The sequence below is a fragment of the Ambystoma mexicanum genome, chromosome 1q (assembly GCF_040938575.1).
Source record: "Ambystoma mexicanum isolate Mex_15411 chromosome 1q, UKY_AmexF1_1, whole genome shotgun sequence".
In the NCBI taxonomy this organism is placed as follows: Eukaryota; Metazoa; Chordata; class Amphibia; order Caudata; family Ambystomatidae; genus Ambystoma; species Ambystoma mexicanum.
This window is the reverse complement of record NC_090922.1, coordinates 708,667,713-708,686,248: the sequence shown is the minus strand read 5'-3', so window position 1 is coordinate 708,686,248 and position 18,536 is coordinate 708,667,713. Positions and strand designations below refer to the sequence as shown.

The 18,536-nt window shown below is 46.9% G+C and overlaps 1 protein-coding gene across 5 annotated transcripts in view; it reads left to right on the top strand.

Annotated features, from left to right (window-relative positions):
* PRKAB2 (protein kinase AMP-activated non-catalytic subunit beta 2) overlaps nt 1-18,536 on the top strand; it is a 768,584-nt gene that overhangs the window by 476,083 nt on the left and 273,965 nt on the right. For all 5 annotated transcript variants that reach the window (XM_069641335.1, XM_069641332.1, XM_069641331.1 and 2 more), the window contains one exon: nt 8,447-8,540. In XM_069641335.1, coding sequence (XP_069497436.1) covers nt 8,447-8,540 — 94 coding nt within the window. The remainder of the gene's footprint in view (nt 1-8,446; nt 8,541-18,536) is intronic.

Here is an 18,536-nt window from a genome sequence, read left to right as displayed (position 1 = left end):
TACAACTTCATCATAACACAGCTTCAAGATTGATTTTAGGGTCTTACAAGGACAGACCACACTTCGACTGGGCTGAAATGCCCCCACTGGCTACTGATTGTAGCCTGAGTGCAATTCAAAGTCACTTCTGGAGTCTTCCGGAACAATGGCCCAAAATATTTGGCCAATGAAATCCATCATTATCACCCCTCAAGAAATTTCCGGTCGACAAACATTAGAGACATCAGGATAACAATACCCTCAAAAAGGCAGAAAAAGATGAGGGACTTTGGGAGAACCACTTCCACTTCAGGAAGGAGCAAAAAAAACACTTATTCTCCTTGGTATCTGAAACTGACTTCTAGAGTTCCAGCTCCCCATTGACATACCTGATGCTCACCCAAATCTATTCAAATAGTGTGTTGCGTTTACCTGAACAGACCTTACTTGAGGTGGCTCCTCTTCTGACATTCTTTTCTTGCACTTACCCTCACCTCAGTACTACCTCCTCAAGGATGCTGCCTGGGCAGGATCATAAACAGATTAGGGCCTGAGTGGACAAGACCTACCCAAAATGACTGTCAGCAGCTGAACACCAGGAACTGTTATCCACCTGTACCACACATGTCAGGAACCAGGAAGCTCTCCCTGTTTCCTGTCTGTGTGGAGTATGGGAGCTGGAGCCCTGGAGAGCAATTGAGTAGGTGGTGTTGTATCGGGTCTGGAGAGAAACCTGTAAGGGAAAAAAGCATGCATGTCTTTTTGTATACATGATATGTGCAGGGATTGCATGTATGTATGTATGAGTGCATGTGAGGGGGTATCTGTGTAAGTATATGTATATATGGGTGCATGCGAGGGGATGTCAGTGTAAGTGGCACATATGAATGAATGCGGTATCAATGGTGTGCATTGGTACAAGTGTGCCTGTGAATAAGATTTCAGTATGAATCTTTTTATGCTCATGTAAATATTGGAGAAGCTGAATGGGTGTGTGACTGGTGGGTGAATGTGTTTTGAGTATGCGTGTATGGGGGGGCTGGGGCTCAGGGAGCCTTGGAGCATTTGATGTTTTCTTACAGGGGCATGGCATGTTTTACTGGTATGTTTGGGCAAAGCAAAGCAAACTTGATGAATGTCATTATGTGGAGAAGGTGTTGTAGTGGGAGGGGTACTACAATAGGGCTGACAGCCTGGATATTTCCATAATGTGGCTTGAATTTGTACTCTCATTAAGTGCAAAGCCAACTTGATGGGTGTTCTTACGTGGGGAGAGCAGGGCATTTGTGAAGCCAGCTGGGAAATATTGTTTACTTTGTGATGTCATTGTTGACAAGGTTAAAGGCAACATGGCTGTTATGTCCGCCTTGCGTCCCGCTATGCGGTGACGCAAGGTGTCCAATAAAAGTCCCGCTCCCGCTCCGTGGAGGCAGTTCCGGGGCATTGCAACCAACTAAGCATGTCCGTGTGGTGACTGCTCCTGCAGGAGCTGCGCAAGCGAGGCCTGCCCGCGCGGGCCTTTGGTCCCTGTCTCCCGCCGACGCCTCGGCCGAGACAGAACATAACCGACGCACAACAGCTGATCGCAACATCAAGCGACAGTGAAATTTTTGGAAACACGGCACACAAACCCCCACCCACCCAAAAAAAAAATATATTTTTTGTAAAAAAATGTTTTTCTTCGCTGCCAAGCCGTATAAACCTCTCCTGATCCTCTGGCAACGTTGGATCAGCCCCAACACGCAGCTGCACGATACCAGGAGCAATGAACACTGCGCAACAGGATCTGGGCAGGGGAGAAGGTACTCCACCCATGCCCCACATGTGAACACACACAGGGAAGGCCAAAGACCCCCACAGGGGCACGCCAAGGTGAGGCATCGACCCTCGCACTGACAAAGTGAGGCCCAGTCATGGCGACCAGCACATCTACCCCCAGGCCCAGCACGCCATCCAGACTGGCCGCAAACCTGTCAGTGTCTACGCCGCAAGCCCACCCATAAGGTGGCTCTTCAGTGATAATCCATCCTTTCGACCCATACACTGACCCATCATCGTTTGGCCCAAGATGGCAACTGTGGATACAAAAGTTTGAGATGGCAATGGCGTGTAAGGACATTACCACTGCGAGAAAAATGAGATCGCACCTATTGCTGAACGTGGGGGATGAAGTGTTATGTATCTTCAATTCCCTGACAATCGACGACGGCTTGGATGTCTACCAGCAAGCGAAGGATGCCCTAACGGCCCATTTTCTCCCACAGCTCAATCCGGATTACGAGACATTCATATTCTGTACAACAATTCAGCTGGAAGAAGAGACGCTAGACGCATACCACACCAGACTCCGGAAGCTGGAAATATCGTGTGAATTCACAGACATTGAGAAGGAAATCCGAAGACAGCTCATCAACGGCATCCAATCAGAAAAACTGAGAAGAATGGTACTGAGTGAGAAGGGCATCTCGCTGACCTGAATCCTCTAGCTGGGCCGCCAGAGGGAACTTGCTCACGCCAGAGCGGCACACATGGGCACAACCCTTCAGAAACTGCAGCCAGCCTCACATCGGCCACTGTGGCCCAGATCACAAATCGCCAACCCACGAGGGATAAGACCGGTGGAAACTACACGCACTCCAGGTAGCCTCGATCCCCAGGACCCACGGAATGTGGGTGGTGTGGAGGGCCTCGCCACGGAAGACGCAACTGCCCGGCCCAGGGGACCACATGCGGCGCATGTGGCAGGAAAGACCATTATGCCAAGGTATGCAGGTCGTCAGGCACACAACAGACACCGCAAGCACCCCAAGAAAGGGGTGGAGGAAAGAAAAAGAAAAAAGCCAGCGCTCAGCAAATCGAAATCACAAACTCCTCCGCAGAGGAAGAAGGTGATGACGCAGCACGTGCCCAACAAGACTCTGTGAACGACCAGTGGAAGAAAGGGAGGAAAGCCTACCTGGTGTCAGCCCTCAACCATTGAAACACCATGCCAAGAAAGAAGCTCAGAAGAAGAAGATGTCAAGTGGTGATCCAGAACCAGCAGGTACTGTTGACAATAGACACTGGGGCCTCTGTGAACGTGATGCCACTGACCACGTTCAGGACACTCCAGCCCCGGCCTGACCTGAAAGCGACGGACACGCTGCTATTTGCGTACGGGTGCAAGACCCCACTACCCATAGTAGGCAGGTTCCGTAGCCACCATCAACCACGGTCAGAAGGCGCTACAATCAAAGATCTACGTGGTGAATGCAGGCATCGAATGCCTCCTGAGTGGAGACGCAGCTGAGGACCTGGAACTGGTGAGCTTCATCTGCGAAGTGACAGACTCACGAGAGGTCGAGAAGGTCCTGGAAAAATACCCCAACCTACAAAAGGGGATAGGATGCCTGAAAGGAAAATCATTCAGATTACACATTGACGAATCAGTCCAACCAAGAGCAGTACGACACAGAAGGATGCTGTTCCACATGCGCGACCAAGTAGAGAAGGAACTAAGGGCACTGGAGAAATCTGGCATAATCGAAGAAGTGACGGGGCCCACTCCTTGGGTCCCCCCATGGTGGTCACGAAAAAGCCAAAACAACCTGGCAAGGTCAGAATATGCATAGACATGCACCTACCAAACACAGCAATCAAGCGGGAGCGCCACATAACCCCGACACTGGACGAAATAGTGGCTGACCTCACCGGCTCCAGGGTATTCTCCAAGGTAGACCTGAATGCGGGCTAACACCAGTTGAAGCTACACCAGGACTCCCGGTACATAACAACGCTCTCAACGCACATTGGCCTACGCAGGTACAAGCGCCTGAGTTTTGGAATCTCTTCGGCCGCAGAGGTTTTCCAGCAAACAATACAGGAGGTGCTCGCGACATACCAGCGGTCTTGAATGTCAGCGACAATATCTTGATTCATGCCTGCAACAGAGAGGAACACATGAAAAGACTCCACATGCTCCTTGGCAGGTTAAGAAGCTCAGGACTGACGATTCATAAAGAAAAATGTGAATTCCTAAAGGACGAGATATCTTTTTTCGGGTACACGTTTAACAGCACAGGCATCTCAGCAGACCCACAGAAAGTGGCGGACATCCAAGCTGCCACCCCCCCCCCCACCACCCCAACTGAGGTGTGCAGTTTCTTAGGAATGGCTACCTACTGCGGGAGATTCATCTCGAATCTGGCCACACTCTCGGAGCCCCTTTGAGAACTCACCAAGGCCAGCACAAAGTGGGAGTGGGGACCTGCCTGCCAAGAGGCGTTCGAACACATAAAGGCATCATTGTCAGCCGACACCACAAAGGCATATTACGACTCATCACTTCCAACTGAACTGTATGTGGACGCAAGCCCCGTGGGCTTAGGGGCCATCCTGACACAAGTGACAAAAACATGTGAACAGAGGCTGATTGCCTATGCCTCCAGGGCACTAACACCGACGGAGCAACGATACTCCCACATCGAAAAAGAGGCGATAGCCGTGCTATGGGGGTGCCGACACTTCCACCTATATCTGTACGGCCGAAAATGTACAATTTACACAGTCCACAAACCACTGCTCCCCATATTCATGGGCACGTCCTCTCACCCTCCAGCCCGGATCGCCAAATGGCTGTTGCACCTCCAACAATACCACTTTGAATTGGCATACCAGCCTGGCAGTGGAAACCCGGCAGACTTCCTGTCAAGGCACCCGAGAGCGGCAACACCCAAGGAAATCCACGTGGCATAGGAGACGGAAGAGCATATCTGCCAGGTGATACACACCATGATGCCTCGAGCTATCAGCCTGGACGACATAGTGGATGCCACACAAAGAGACCGCTGCTGCAACCTGATAAAGGATACGATCATCTCAGGGAAATGGAGGTCGTTCCTGCGGAACACCCACAACAAAACGACAGAGGCGAAGAACTTCCTCACAGAGGTCTTCACGATCCGGCAGGACCTCTCCATTACGGAAGAAGGACTGATACTCCGTGGAACTCGATTCATCGTCCCCCTGAGCCTCCAAGACAAGATTGTGGCGTTGGCACACGAGGGCCACCAAGGAATAGTACGAACCAAAGCCCGGATCAGACACCGCGTATGGTTCCCCCAGATAGATGACAAAGTCGAGCGGCTGATCAGCACCTGCCTCCCATGCCAGATAACAGGGCCTCCGCCTGACCCGGAACCCATCCAATCGGCAGTGCGAGGGTCCGGCAGATGGGACGCGATAAGCATAGACTTCTGCAAACTACAGGAAGGCATCCACCTACTGGTGGCCATTGACGACCACTCTCGGTACCCCGAGGTCGAGATTGTCAAGTCCACGGCAGCGGAGGCGGTCATTCCCTCGATTGAAACATTTTTCGCGACGCATGGACTGCCGACAAGAATCAGGAGCGACAATGGCCCACCATTCCAAGGGGAAGAGTTCAAACAATATCTCAAACAGCTCAACATCCGCTATCACCACATCATGCCGAGATGGCCGCAGGCAAACGGCGATGTAGAACGGTTCATGCGGACAATCAACAAGGTATTGCGCCTGTCACGTTTCAATGCTAGCCCATCGCAGGTCGACCTATACGGAATCCTGCGGAACTACAGGGTCACACCGCACAGCACGACAGGCATACCGCCGGCAGATCTGATGTTCGGCACCATCATAAACTCTTCCATACCACATCATCCGAGTAGGAGCCCAGACACGCTCGACAATAAGCGAACCGACTCAAGAAGGACAGAAGCCAACGCACACATGAGCGCCAACAGGCGTGCCAAGCAGTCCGATCACTGAGTGGGCGATCAAGTGGTCATGATGAGGAATCCGTCAAAATCCAAACTGGACACCCGCTATGATGCAGCTCAGTGGACAATTAGTAAACGGCAAGGCACGATGATAACCGTAAAAAGGGGACAAATGCAGGTGACGAGAAATGTGTCATGGTTTAAGGCAGTGCCAAGGAAATTGTGGACAGACGGCGAGTGTCCCCCAGAGGAAGAAGAGGATCCGCCGAGGGACGAGGAACCTGAGAACCCGCATGGCGGAGTAAGCATGGATGGAGGAGCTGAGGAACTACTGAGCGGACCAGAACTGGGCGAGCCGGACACTGAAGGTGAGCCGCCCTAGGGGACACTGGGGCCCAGTTCCAGGGGTGGAAGATATGGGTTAAGAACCACCACCAGGCCTCCAGCCAGGCTCAGAGACTATGAGTGCGGATTGTCTACCATTGTCTACCAGTGACTCGAGAAAAAGTGGGCAGCCCGTTGGCTGAGAAATGTATGTTTTGTGTATTTGGTTCAGTTAAAATAAAGGAGGAATGTTATGTCTGCCTTGCGTCCCGCTACGCGGTGACGCAAGGAGTCCAATAAAAGCCCCGCCCCCACTCTGCGGAGGCAGTTCCGGGGCATTGCAACCAGCTAAGCGTGTCCGTGTGTTGACTGCTCCTGCAGGAGCTGCGCAAGCGAGGCCTGCCCGCGTGGGCCTTTGGTCCCTGTCTCCCGCCGACGCCTCGGCCGAGACAGAACATAACAATGGTGAGTGTTCTTACATGCATTTGTGCATCCACCAAGCACATGTTTTATTACTGTGGCATGGCATTTTTATTGCCAACATGCTGATTGTACTTATATTGGGGGCAGGGGGATAATTTGTGTAGCCTGCAAGAACATGTTTCCTTACTTTGGCATTACTTTTTTTCACTGGCATTAAGGGAAAAGCCAACAGGAATATGTTGTTACGTGTGGACACTGGCATATAATGGCAGCACCAGCATGAACTTGTTTTATTATAGTGTCATTACTGGTATTATGGGCAAAGCAGGCATGGGTATGTTCTTATGTGGGAGTAATGGCATATGCAGGTATATCAGCATGGACATGTATGGATACAGTCATGTAAATGTATTTTACACTGGCAGAATACTGCCGAACAGTTGGTGACTTGGCATCTAATGGATGTTTTGTATGTCTTACTATACAAACCGTTTGTAAACTGTGTGGCTTTTATACCTACTTTTTAAAAGAAAATGTCCCCTAAAATGCCCCATTTTAACCCATTAGTTAAAAAATGTTCTCGGGGGCAGGGACCCCACGCCCAAACTCCTCTGGGGTAGGCCCCACTAAATTAGCTTCTGGCCGGACTTGCTAAACAATCCTGACTGCACCTCTGTGCTGAGGCCCATCAAGTCGATTGCTGCCCTCCCCAGCGCAGTCTACCCAGTCCCATATTCGTCTCCTGGAAAGTGGCGAGCTGGCTGCTGAGAATGTTATGCACCCTACCCACTTTCCCTATCGTCACCTCCCTACCCGTCTCCACATGTATGCACTTTCGTCCACTGGGAATGCTGCCAGCTGGCCACTTTGAATGTTATGTGCCCTACCCACGTACCTTGTGTGCAGCCCTCCTCCTCCTTTCTCGCCACTTTACTCGGCCAGCGCTGCGCAGCTGCTCCGTCTTCAGTAAATGATAATACAGACCAATATGTTTAATTTTATAAATCGAGTAGCCTCATTATTTTACAGACATCTGCATACATAGGTGTTCCCCAGGGATGCAATGTAAATGTAGGTAAGAGCCACACAATAGTAACTAAGTACGTTAGGGCACTTTTTGACCCCTTAACTTCCACTCAAATAGTTCAGGGTTGAGAAGTGCAAACATTACGCAACACGTGTCCCGACTTGCCAGTTTCAGGGATGATAGAAAAAAGGGTTAAGATTCCTAGAAACAAAATTATCCATATGAGCCTAAACAAATAACATCGTACAATTTGTCTAACCCTACGCCTGCCCTTCACATGCCTAATGCATGCATTACGTGCAGTAAGCAACATTAAGGTTAGGGAATCAGGCATAAGTATGAAATATAGGTGAATACCATCCTTTTCCACAGAAGACACAACACCTGTCAATAATACAGAATAAATAATGTGCTTATGATACCTAAAATGTTGCAACATATGTCCACGTGTGGGGATAACTTACATCTTGTAAACTGCACGTTTGGTGAGCAGTCTTTGTCACTTGATCCCTTACTGATTTACATCCCTAATGGGTACTGAAGCAATGTACTGTAAAAGAAAACAAGATCGAGATGGCAAAAGAGGAATAAGGAACAGGAAGTGAAGACTAATGCAAGTCAGAAAACAGGGAAAAGGGAAATGGCGCAGTGTTCATGGTTGTAAATAATTGGAAGGAAAGTAGAGAAGCTGAACCACATCTTTTATGTTACAGATTAACAAGCAGACATCCCTAAAGTATAAGCCTTATCAAATCATACCACGTTTCTGACTGAACCACACAGCTCCATCCGTTCCCTTATTTATGTAACTAGTTACTCCTTACTAGTTTATCTACCTTCGCTTTTTTACTTTGCTGCAATTTTATCTCATGCATGTATGAATGTTACCTGCTCTAGCCTTCTACTTTCATAAATACGTTAGTTAACCTTTTGTGTTTTTTCTTTTTTCTGGCAGCCACAATGATTTTGTTGCCATCCTGGATCTTCCGGAGGGAGAACACCAATATAAATTTTTTGTGGATGGACAGTGGGTTCATGACCCTTCAGAGGTACAGTACATGCATTAATGGTGCCAATTCTTCTATGAGCATTCATTTTACAGCTATATTCCAAATATGCACATGCAGGGTCTTTGAGGCTGTAATAAAATAAAACGACATATTTAAAACAATTGGGGTTTTATTAAAAATTACGTTGGCTTATGTAACACGGTTGAAATAATGGAGAAATGCAAGTGTGTTCAAGTGGATAATTCACCTTGTCCGATCTGTGTAAACTGAAAGCCATATGTTGAAATATTGTTAATGTAATATTCCTGTTGGCGGTCCCCCACTTGGATAGGAAAGAGAACATGCCCCAGCCAGAGAGAGTGGGGGTTGTTTGGGTGGGTATGGGTAGAATGGGTGTGCATAGGATGGGTGCAGAGAGAATGGGGGTTGGGTTGGTGGGGTACAGTGAGTGCGGTCGTGTGTGGGTGTGGTAGAGACAGTGTGAGTGGGGGTAGATAGAGTGCGGGTAGGGTGGGTGAGTAGGGGTAGAGAGTGGGGTTAGGGTGGGTGGATATGGAGAGAGTTGGAGTAGGGTGGGTGTAGGTATATTGAGTGGAGGGGAGGGTGGATGGGGTAGAGTGGGTGGGTGGCGGTAGGGAGTGTGGGGTAGGGTAGGGAGTGTGGGGGTTGGGTGGGTGTAGAAAAAGGGGTAGGGTGGTTGGGGTAGAAAGAGTGGGGCTATGGTGGGTGGGGATAGAAAACGTGGGGGTAGAGAGAGTGGGGGATAGTGTATAGTGGCCCATTAATGCTCATACCAGAAAAAATACAACCCACTAGGGAAAAAGGCCCAGTACACCTCTTGCAAAGAAAACAAAGGTTCCACAAAAATAGAAATACACCAGCAAAGACCTCTGCTGCCACAAAACGTTCTGGTAAAATCAGTACAAACAACACTTTATGTAGGCAGACAGCGTAATCAGTGATGTAAATTACATACTGTGTAAACCTGCATGGTTGGTTGGTCGAGATCCTATACGTAGACTACCTGCTCCATAAGAGATACACCAGGCCATTGGTCCCAGCCCCTTCTGTCCATCTTCTTCCACGTGGGATCCTCCTTTCGCATCACCGGGCGTGAAGCTACCACCGATTGGCAATTATGTGAAGAAAAACAATACAGGCTCTATCTCTAACCTGATGTGCAACTGATACTGCTGACATGGGCTAAGAGGATACTTTGAGGCCGTCGCTTCTGACAAAATACAGCTCTATTCCAGACACGTTGGTGCCCTACCAGTTCCACACCCTAATTTTAGCTATGTTGTTTTACCCTTCCCGGCACCTCGCAGCACAAATCACGTGTCCTATGGTGAAGGCGACAGATCCCCGTTTACATATCTTTTCTGATCGATTGGGCGTTGAACAGTTTTGTGGTTGGTGGTCTGGGACTGACTGGTATCTTGAAATGCTGGGGTTCTTGGGGCTGGGGCTTTCATGTGCTATACTTAGCTAGGACAGGAAGGGTCGTAGGCTCATGCCCTCCTTCTGGATTTTCCCAGTGAGCTCTCAACACCCTTGTGGCCCTGCAGGGCGCATTCCTTCTGGGATGCGAAATGTTGGCCGAATGAGACATTGAAGGGTCTATGAATCTCTGCAGCTCTGGCCTTCCTGACCGGTGCCCAAGGTACAATCTATTACCACCTGCATACACTTTATTTCTATGTGTGTGGCTCGGGCCTGCGGCCCTGGCTTCAGCACAAATCTAAGCCTTGATTCCAATATGGCTCCTATTATCTAAGATGGCGTTTGATTCCACAAGTATACCATGGCAAAGACGTGCACCCTCCTCCCCATATTATGGCCTCTAGCATCATCCCCCACCCCTGTAACCTCCTCTAGCCCCTACTGCACATTCACCAGCCTCTGTTTCATCCGGAAGAGCTGGGGGACCTGGGAAGATCATTTCTCCTTCCCAACATCCCCTCTTTCATTAATACTACATTACCAACTCCCATGTAAGCCCCCTCATCCTTTTCAGCCCTTCTTTCCCCTTTCAGAATGACATGTAGGAGGTGATGCGGAAAGGGCAGTGTAGCAAAGTTCTGCAAAGTAAACAACCTCCAAACAATACATTCATTGTGTGAGGATGTTGAAGCCTTGCTGCTCATTATAGATGAGGGAAGTGAGTGCAAAGGTGATGAGCTTGTTGCGCCCAGCAAATAGCTCCTCTTGAGGTCGATAGGTGTACATACATTTGGTGGTGTATTTTGTGCTAAATATACGCTCATGCCAGAGAAGTGAGGCCCATTCTTTCAAGGAAGGAATCCTCTCAAACCAGTAGATATCAATCCCCCCAGTGAGTATCACGTATGTACACAATCATGTTACCATGTATGCTGTGCCACACAGGCTCATTAGAGCAAGCAGCAATGCACCTGGCCATTGATATTGATACTCACAGGCACCCCGAATCTACGGATGATGTTGCATATCAGAGCCTCTATATCACAGCCTGAGTATCTGCCTTTACGGATTTAATATACCTCTATTTCGTGAACATGTAAACAACTAACACAAATTCAAGACCTTTCTGCTTTATGCATTCGGATAAAATCACACTGTATCTCTGCAAACAGTGCCCACAAAGAGGGGTGCGCCCCGTGCTCCATGTACACTGATTTTCCTATTTGTTGTGGTGGGCAGATCATATGTAGTTGGCTGATCAAGCCCTGATGGACTAATTGTTCCAGAATTTGGGGAAAACCAGGAGCATACCATTCATGTATCTTCGCTGCCATTCCACCTTTTGCACCATGTGCCAGCCCTTGAAGCATTTCTTAGATGTATTGTTGGAGCACCTTAGGAACTACTTAATGTCCTTCATGTGATTGCCAAAGCTCTTAGGGGAATAACCTGCTGTGCTCCACATCTTTTCTGTATGTGTGGCCTGTTCCTGTATTTGGTCAACTGCTCAAGTGTATGGTATGGTGAATTGTTAGACTGCACTTGGGCAATCTTTCTCTGTTACATCTGGGAGTGCATTCCCTGAACTGACATCATTACCGTGGTATTGGTGTTCAGCGCATTTTTATGATCTCTATTTCCTTCAGCAACATCATTGATTCTAAAAGAGCATTACACAATGAGCATTTTCTATTGGTGTCCCTGCTGCTGTTAGACAACATCTCTCTTTCCACAGTCTTATGTAATCCTGTTCGGTTCCAAACGCATAGTGGGAGTCTGTAAAGAAATTCACCTGCATGTCCTTTGCTATGACGCATGCATATGCTAATGCAACAAGTTCAGCTGTGCTGAAAAGACATCTGCTAAGACCCACATTCTATCACTGCAAGTGCGGTAGACACGGCATAAGCACATTTTATCTCTGCTTTCTAATTCCTCAAACAAGAACCATCCACGTGGTATTCATAGTCTGGGTTTTGTAATGGGATTTCCTAGAAATCTTTTCGCAGTCTAGTGAGCACTGCTGTTGTAAGAATGCAATCATGTGGTTTTCTACACTGGACATCATGTAAGGGTGATATTGGATGAATTCAATGTTATTAATTCATATTTTGTAAGTAGATGGGTTCTGAGCTTTGGTTTTGAGTCTCACTGCTGTGATTGTGTGCAATTCTGCTACAACAAGAGGTGGTCCTAGCAGTATATTCTCTGTGGTCTGGACTGCAAGTTCAGTTGTTAATGCTAACTAACCCTACTTCTTTTCTGTGTTGTGTCTTATTCTTGAGGCACCTTTGACATTGAAAGCTCTAAACCCCCTGTTTTGGTTCTGCACTTCTCTTTATATTTTCTCCCTGCTCTGTTTGCAACATAGTCATCACTTCAATCTGATACTAATTTCGGGTATCTAAAGTATTCCATCTGGAGTACAGTATATCGTAATTTACTCAAACGTTCAGGTCCTAACAAATGTAATGGCAAGGGGCTCCGAAGAAATGCATGCTTATCTGAAACTGGCCCAGTTGATATTCTCAAGGGCTTAGTTACTGGGTGAATCTCTGGATTGTTACAGATCCCTACAGCTCGCACTGTTTTTGAAGACAAGAGCACATTCACAAAACCATTATTCTTAATAGTGGAGCGGTTCTCCCCCATGTCAATAAGATGCAGCACACTTTTCCCATACATTTTGCAATCTACAAAAGGTTCCTCCTGATACAAGGTATTCAAGTTTGCATGGTGTTGCCAGTTTCCCCTTGACACTTGTAACCATTAGTTTCTTGTTTGTTTTGTTCATTAAAGGGTTTAGCATTTAGATTTGGCAATGGAGGGGCCGAAGGTGCAACTGCTCACCCATTTCCTTGTAGTTGAAGCTGATTCTGTCACTCGAATTTCCAATGTCCCTCCTGCTAGCACTTGTTGCATCGCTTGCCCTATTGCTGGCGCATTGCCTTTGTGACTTAGCCCTGAATGTGTTTATGTGTCAATGGAATTCTCCTCATCCCCTTCTTCTTCTATGCCCATATTAGTCTCTGCTCAATGTGTATATCATTTTCCTATCAGAGCAGGAAACTGAGACCTTGCTCCTCTATCCTGTCCCTTTCTCTGTCACTGTAACCTATGTGACCGTTTCAGTAGCCTGTCCTTGTCAAGTGGGGAGGGTGACCCCTCTCAGCCTTTGGTGGGAGGCCTGCTAGGGGGGAATTCAGAGCCAGTACTACCCAAGAAGGGGGAAGGTAGCAAGTTGAAGGGCCTCTTCCTCTTTATGTGCTCATGTGATTGAAAATAACTCTAATTCAAGATGATGGCCAGTTTTCCTCTGTTCCAGGGAACTAATGATACCAATAGCCCCAAAAGAGTAAATGACTCCCAAGACCAGCGCACCCCAACCTGCAGATCAGTGCAACCAAACTGCTATGCAACGTGACAGAGACAACCATAGCAAGTGTCCGCGCATATGTGGGACCACTCTATTCAGCAATAGCGCTCACCAGCAACAGGACTGCGGAGCGGCTTCCCGATTCAGAATACAATCCATTACTTGATTACCCAATGCTTCATTATAATGGAGCCCGGGAGCGGCTCCTTAAAAAAGACTGCAATCCTACAGACTTTAGAAATGCTCAGAAGAGTTGGAACATTTGCTGTAGCGGCCCACCATTGACGAGCTGCAGTTTGCGTGCTCGAGAGGGAGTGGTGGGACTTTGATCCATTTATCTGCACTATGCATAATGTAACACAACCTGAGTGGGGAAGACAGGGTTTCATTTGCCTGAAGAACTGAAAGGGGAGAACAAATGGAGGGAGGAGAGGGAAGATACAAGAGAGGCATAGTAAACAAGAAGTTGTGGGTTGTTCAGGTGAGGCCAGAGCAGGTGGAGATAGACCAAGAGACCAGAAGGAGGAAGGACAACATATAGGAGAGTGGAGGTAATCTATAGAAAAGGTAACATATTGGCTGGTGCGAGAAAGTGGTATTGTGGGGTCAGTGTATATACAAGGTGCGTGAGTGAAAGGGGTAGTAGGAAAGTAGGGAGTGAGTGAGAGGGTCCCTAGAAGAGTGCAAGGAGGTTGACTGAAGAGATGGTGAGGGGTGGAGGTTGGAGAAGTAGAAATGTGGAGGTGGGAGTAGCACTAGCGTGGAGGTGGGAGTAGTGGTAGTGTGGAGGTGGAGTGGTAGTAGTGTGGAGGCGGGAGCAGTGGTAGTGTGGCTGTGGGAGGAGTGGTAGTGTGGAGGTAGAGGAGTAGCATGGCATAGATAGAGGAGAGAAGTAGTGGGGTGGAGGTGGAGGATTAGTACTATAGAGAGAGGAAGGTAGTCATTGTGTGGAGGGGAGGATAGTAGATAGGTGGGAGAGAAAGATACCAATAGAGGGGCAGCTAGAGAGATAGAGATGGAAAGCTAGAGATGAGGGAGAAAGGGACGGGAGAAGAGTTGCAAGCAAGGGGAGAGAAAGTGTAAAATCAGGGAAAGGAGTAGGAGGTGTGAAGGTAGCATGAGGAAGGACACAGGCAACAGATTCCAAATTCAAAACAACCAATTTTATTAAGTAAAATGTCAGGATGGAAAAAGGCCTAACTTGCCCTATTCTAAGGTGGGATTTCCCTACCTAATTAAAACTAAGCAAAGTCAAAGAGTATTACTTAGGAATCTGTCTGTGTCCAAAACCAAAAAATGTTTACCCTCACAACTTCCCTATTCAATGTGAAGGGATGCCAGCAACCAAAAGAAACAGTGTACAACATAAGGTTCTGAGCTTCTTCCAGCTCGCAGCTTTCTTTCAGCTCCCTTCCCCAAGTATAAAACAGTTCCACAAAGAAAAGTCTCAAAATTCCCTTTCTTGGATTTAGGATGCAATAGTCTTATTTGAGTCTCGTGGTTTCCTTCCCCTAAGTCAGAACTCAGGGTTCCCTTCCCCAAGTTCCAAGTCATACAGTTCAAACAACCTTGAAATGAAATCCTCCTGTTCAGGACTGAGGGTTCCTTTCCCCAAGTTCCAAGATATACAGTTAAAAAAAGCAACACAAAATATCCTTGTCTCGACAGTTCAGTTAATGATGTTTTCAAATATTTGTTCAGATAATTTGCAAATTTCACATAAATTGAAAATGTCACTGTTAATCCGGCTTCAGTATATTTTGTTTCTATGTTCTTTAAAGTCACATTAGATTTCAGCATACTGTGGTTTGTTTAGAGTTGTATTCCTTTTAGCACTTCAACATATAATGGTTTGCTTGGATTTAAAGTTTCTTTCCCCATTTGGGTTCCAAAGTTTGGTAGCAAGGGTTTAATTCAGTTCGGAATCCAATAATTATATATCTTGTTTATGGTTGCTTTTCACCTCATCTGTAGTTCAATATTTGTTTGATTCGTTTTAATTTAATGGTTAGATGTATCGAGACATTCGAGAAATGTGTTTCTTGTCACACGCGACCACTGTGATACAAAGTATCACCATCTGTTTAATGATTGACAATGAAAGCATCAGAGACTTTCAAAAACGTGCTAAACTGAAGCACGCAACCAATCTGATACAAAGTATTCTGGAAAAAGAGTCCACACATGCGCGCACTGGGTTTATCATTCACCAGAAACTCTCTCGTAGCTTTAAGAGTTTGTGCTGCAGCATGGGTCACACAGCCTTCTGTTTTTAGTGTCAGGGTTTCAGTTCCTGCCCCTCAGACACTCCTGGGGTGGTTCTCCACCACAGGGGACAGGCACTTGGAGCAGAAAGGAAAGGGGCAGCCTTCTCGCATGGCTCCCTTCACTTTCTTCAATCTGCTCCAGGGAGTCTCAACTCCCACGCCATGCTATAAGGTTCTCTGCTGCATGCACCGGCCTCCTGGTCCTTTTCCTGTATTATCCCGTTGCAGTTGGGCAGGGCTCCATTTATAAACCTGCAGCCCCTTGACGGGCTGCAGTTGTGGATAATTCATCAGCCTTGCCTGATCGCAATTAAAGGGACATGCCTGACCTTCAATGCTCTTAGCGGATATCTTCCTCGTCCCAGTACTAGAGTGGTAAAAGAGCATACTCTTCATTTCTCTTAGTTGCCTCTTCTTCTTCCCAGTACTGTAAAGTGTCAATTGCGGAGAAATGAGGGGAGCTGGCTCATAAAAGCCCATAAAGGTTGGGGAAGGGTTGGGCTGGTTGTCACTAGGGAAAGGGGGGATACCCTGTCTTGCCCAAGGGCACCCCACTCCCAGTCCCCAAAGAACCTGCAACCAGGTTATCCTCATTTGCTTCTCTGCTCCCAGGGCCGGGATCCAATAGTGATGGCCTTTCCCTGGCCACCTGCGCAGAGGATCCAAGGGGTCTAGGAGTGGGAATACCCTCAGGTTTCTCACAGAGGGCGGGGAAGATCAAGAATGATTTAAAGGCCCTATACAACCGGGGTCCCTGCTTGGTGAAGCCTAGATTGTTCTGAGAGAAAATGTCAGTTAGCCAAAATACCTTTATACAACATGAGTCTTATGGCAAGAAGATATGCTATAAAAACACATTAAAATAATATAACATCGTATCCACCTTTGCTTCATAAATCAAAATTCATATAATAACTCACTCCACAGTCCATTTTCTTATATGCATATCAATATGACAGATAAAAAATGAAACTCAACTTAGGTTAATCTAGCTCTAACTAGGGCAGGGTTTACCTGTCAGATCATTTCTTAAAGGTGTAGTCATCCAATTCCCGAGGATCCATGCGCCGTGAATGTATTTAGCCACAAAGTGCATTACATTCACGTCTTTAGCTGGGTTACAGTAGTCCATTGCTCCATTTGTACCATGGATATGGGCAGAAATAAATAGAGGCTTCAAATATCTCACCCTCAAAATCTTGTATCCATCACAAAATACCATAAAGTGAGTGACCATTTCCTCGCCATGTCCACTGACTGGACAATTGCTAGTGTTCATTCTCTTCCATAATCTATTGAATCTGGCCACTCTCAGGGTATTCATCCTTAGTTCTAAATAAAGTGCTTGTGTATATGACAGGGTAATGATATCAAAGTACTCTTCAAAGCCAAAATCTGGTTTCTTTAAGAGATACTCCGGTCCAACAAGTAGTTTAAAACATGCTTCCTCCTTTCTTTTCCTTGACAAAGATAGGGCTGCATTTTTCACCCTGATTACATTTCCTTTGTCAATATATGCCGTGTTAAGCCACATGCTACTCAGATCCAAATCAATGAGGCATTTCTTTGCATGCTCCATCCAAGGAAACGCCCCCACCCAGACCTCCCTAAATCCAGAACGTGTGCTAGCACATCCCTATACCTTGAGAGGCCTCATGAACCGCACAGTCTTATCCAATACATCACAGTCCTAAACCACACCATGTCCCGTATGGGGCGTAGGTCAGTTTCCAAATGACGGTGTACATTGGAGCTGCCCATGGGAAGCAGAAGAAGATTTTTGAGGAACTTGTTTTCTGCTGCAGCTAAAACCTGAGCATTTGCATAGCCCAATAAGTCAGTACGATATAGGGCTGAAGCTTTTGCCTGCAATCTATACATTTCAAGAGCCGATGTTTCAGCTCGTCTGCCATGGCTGGAAAAAAAACTTTTTGCAGCTCTACTATTCTTTTCCAAATTATTGCAAGCTTTACCTAGTTGGCCTGTCCACTGGCCACTCTCTGCAAACCTTATGCCCAGCTAATCATAGAAATAAACTTGTTCCAGCCTACATCCTTCCACTTTGATTTTCAATTCCTGGTGCTTTGAACACTTTGGTCTAAAAACCAATAATTTCGTTTTCTCTGTGTTTATAAGAAGTTGTAGTGCCTTACATTTACCTAGCAACCTTTCCCCAGTGATCCTTAGACCCATGGGGGAGGTTGCCAGGAGAACTGCATCGTTGGCAAAGATCAATGCAGAGATCCCATCGTTCTCTTGTTTAGGCGGGTCCAGGCTATTCTTTGCCAACTCTTCAATGACTTCATTGATAGAGAGACAGAATAAGAGTAGGGCAAGAATGCAAACCTGCCTCACCCCTCTGATCAACTTGAGTGGAGAGGTTACTTCTCCCACCAGACCCCAACGGACTGCTGCCTAATTGTCAATAAACAAAAGGTGGACTATAGACAGAATATGGTCCAGGATTTCTCCCTTTGTTAGGACCTGGCATAACTGATACGCAACACCTGTCAAATGCCATTTTTAAGTCGACAAATATTAAGATGGATTTCTGAACTCTGACCTGGTTCACAGAGGTTCAGAAGGCCAGCCTAGTTTCTTGTAACAGGATAAACTTCTGTACAAGCCAGACCAATCAAGGTAGAATTGGCGGCGGTGAAGACTAGGTCTCAGGAGGGGTGAGGGTGACTTAAAAACCTCAATGAACACACAGAGTAAAGGACACCACAAATCACTCACAGACAGGTGTATCTATATTAAAATTATAAGTACATTTATTCAAGGCCTTTGAAATTCAACACACAACAATTATCAATCGTAATACATCAAACCAACATAACACCGAGAATATATACACAATACCAAGTGGCCTAAAGGGATAAAACACAGAATGGGTCCACAACCTAAAAGGGAAGGAAGCAAGCAGTGCAAATAGACTTTAGGCAGTTC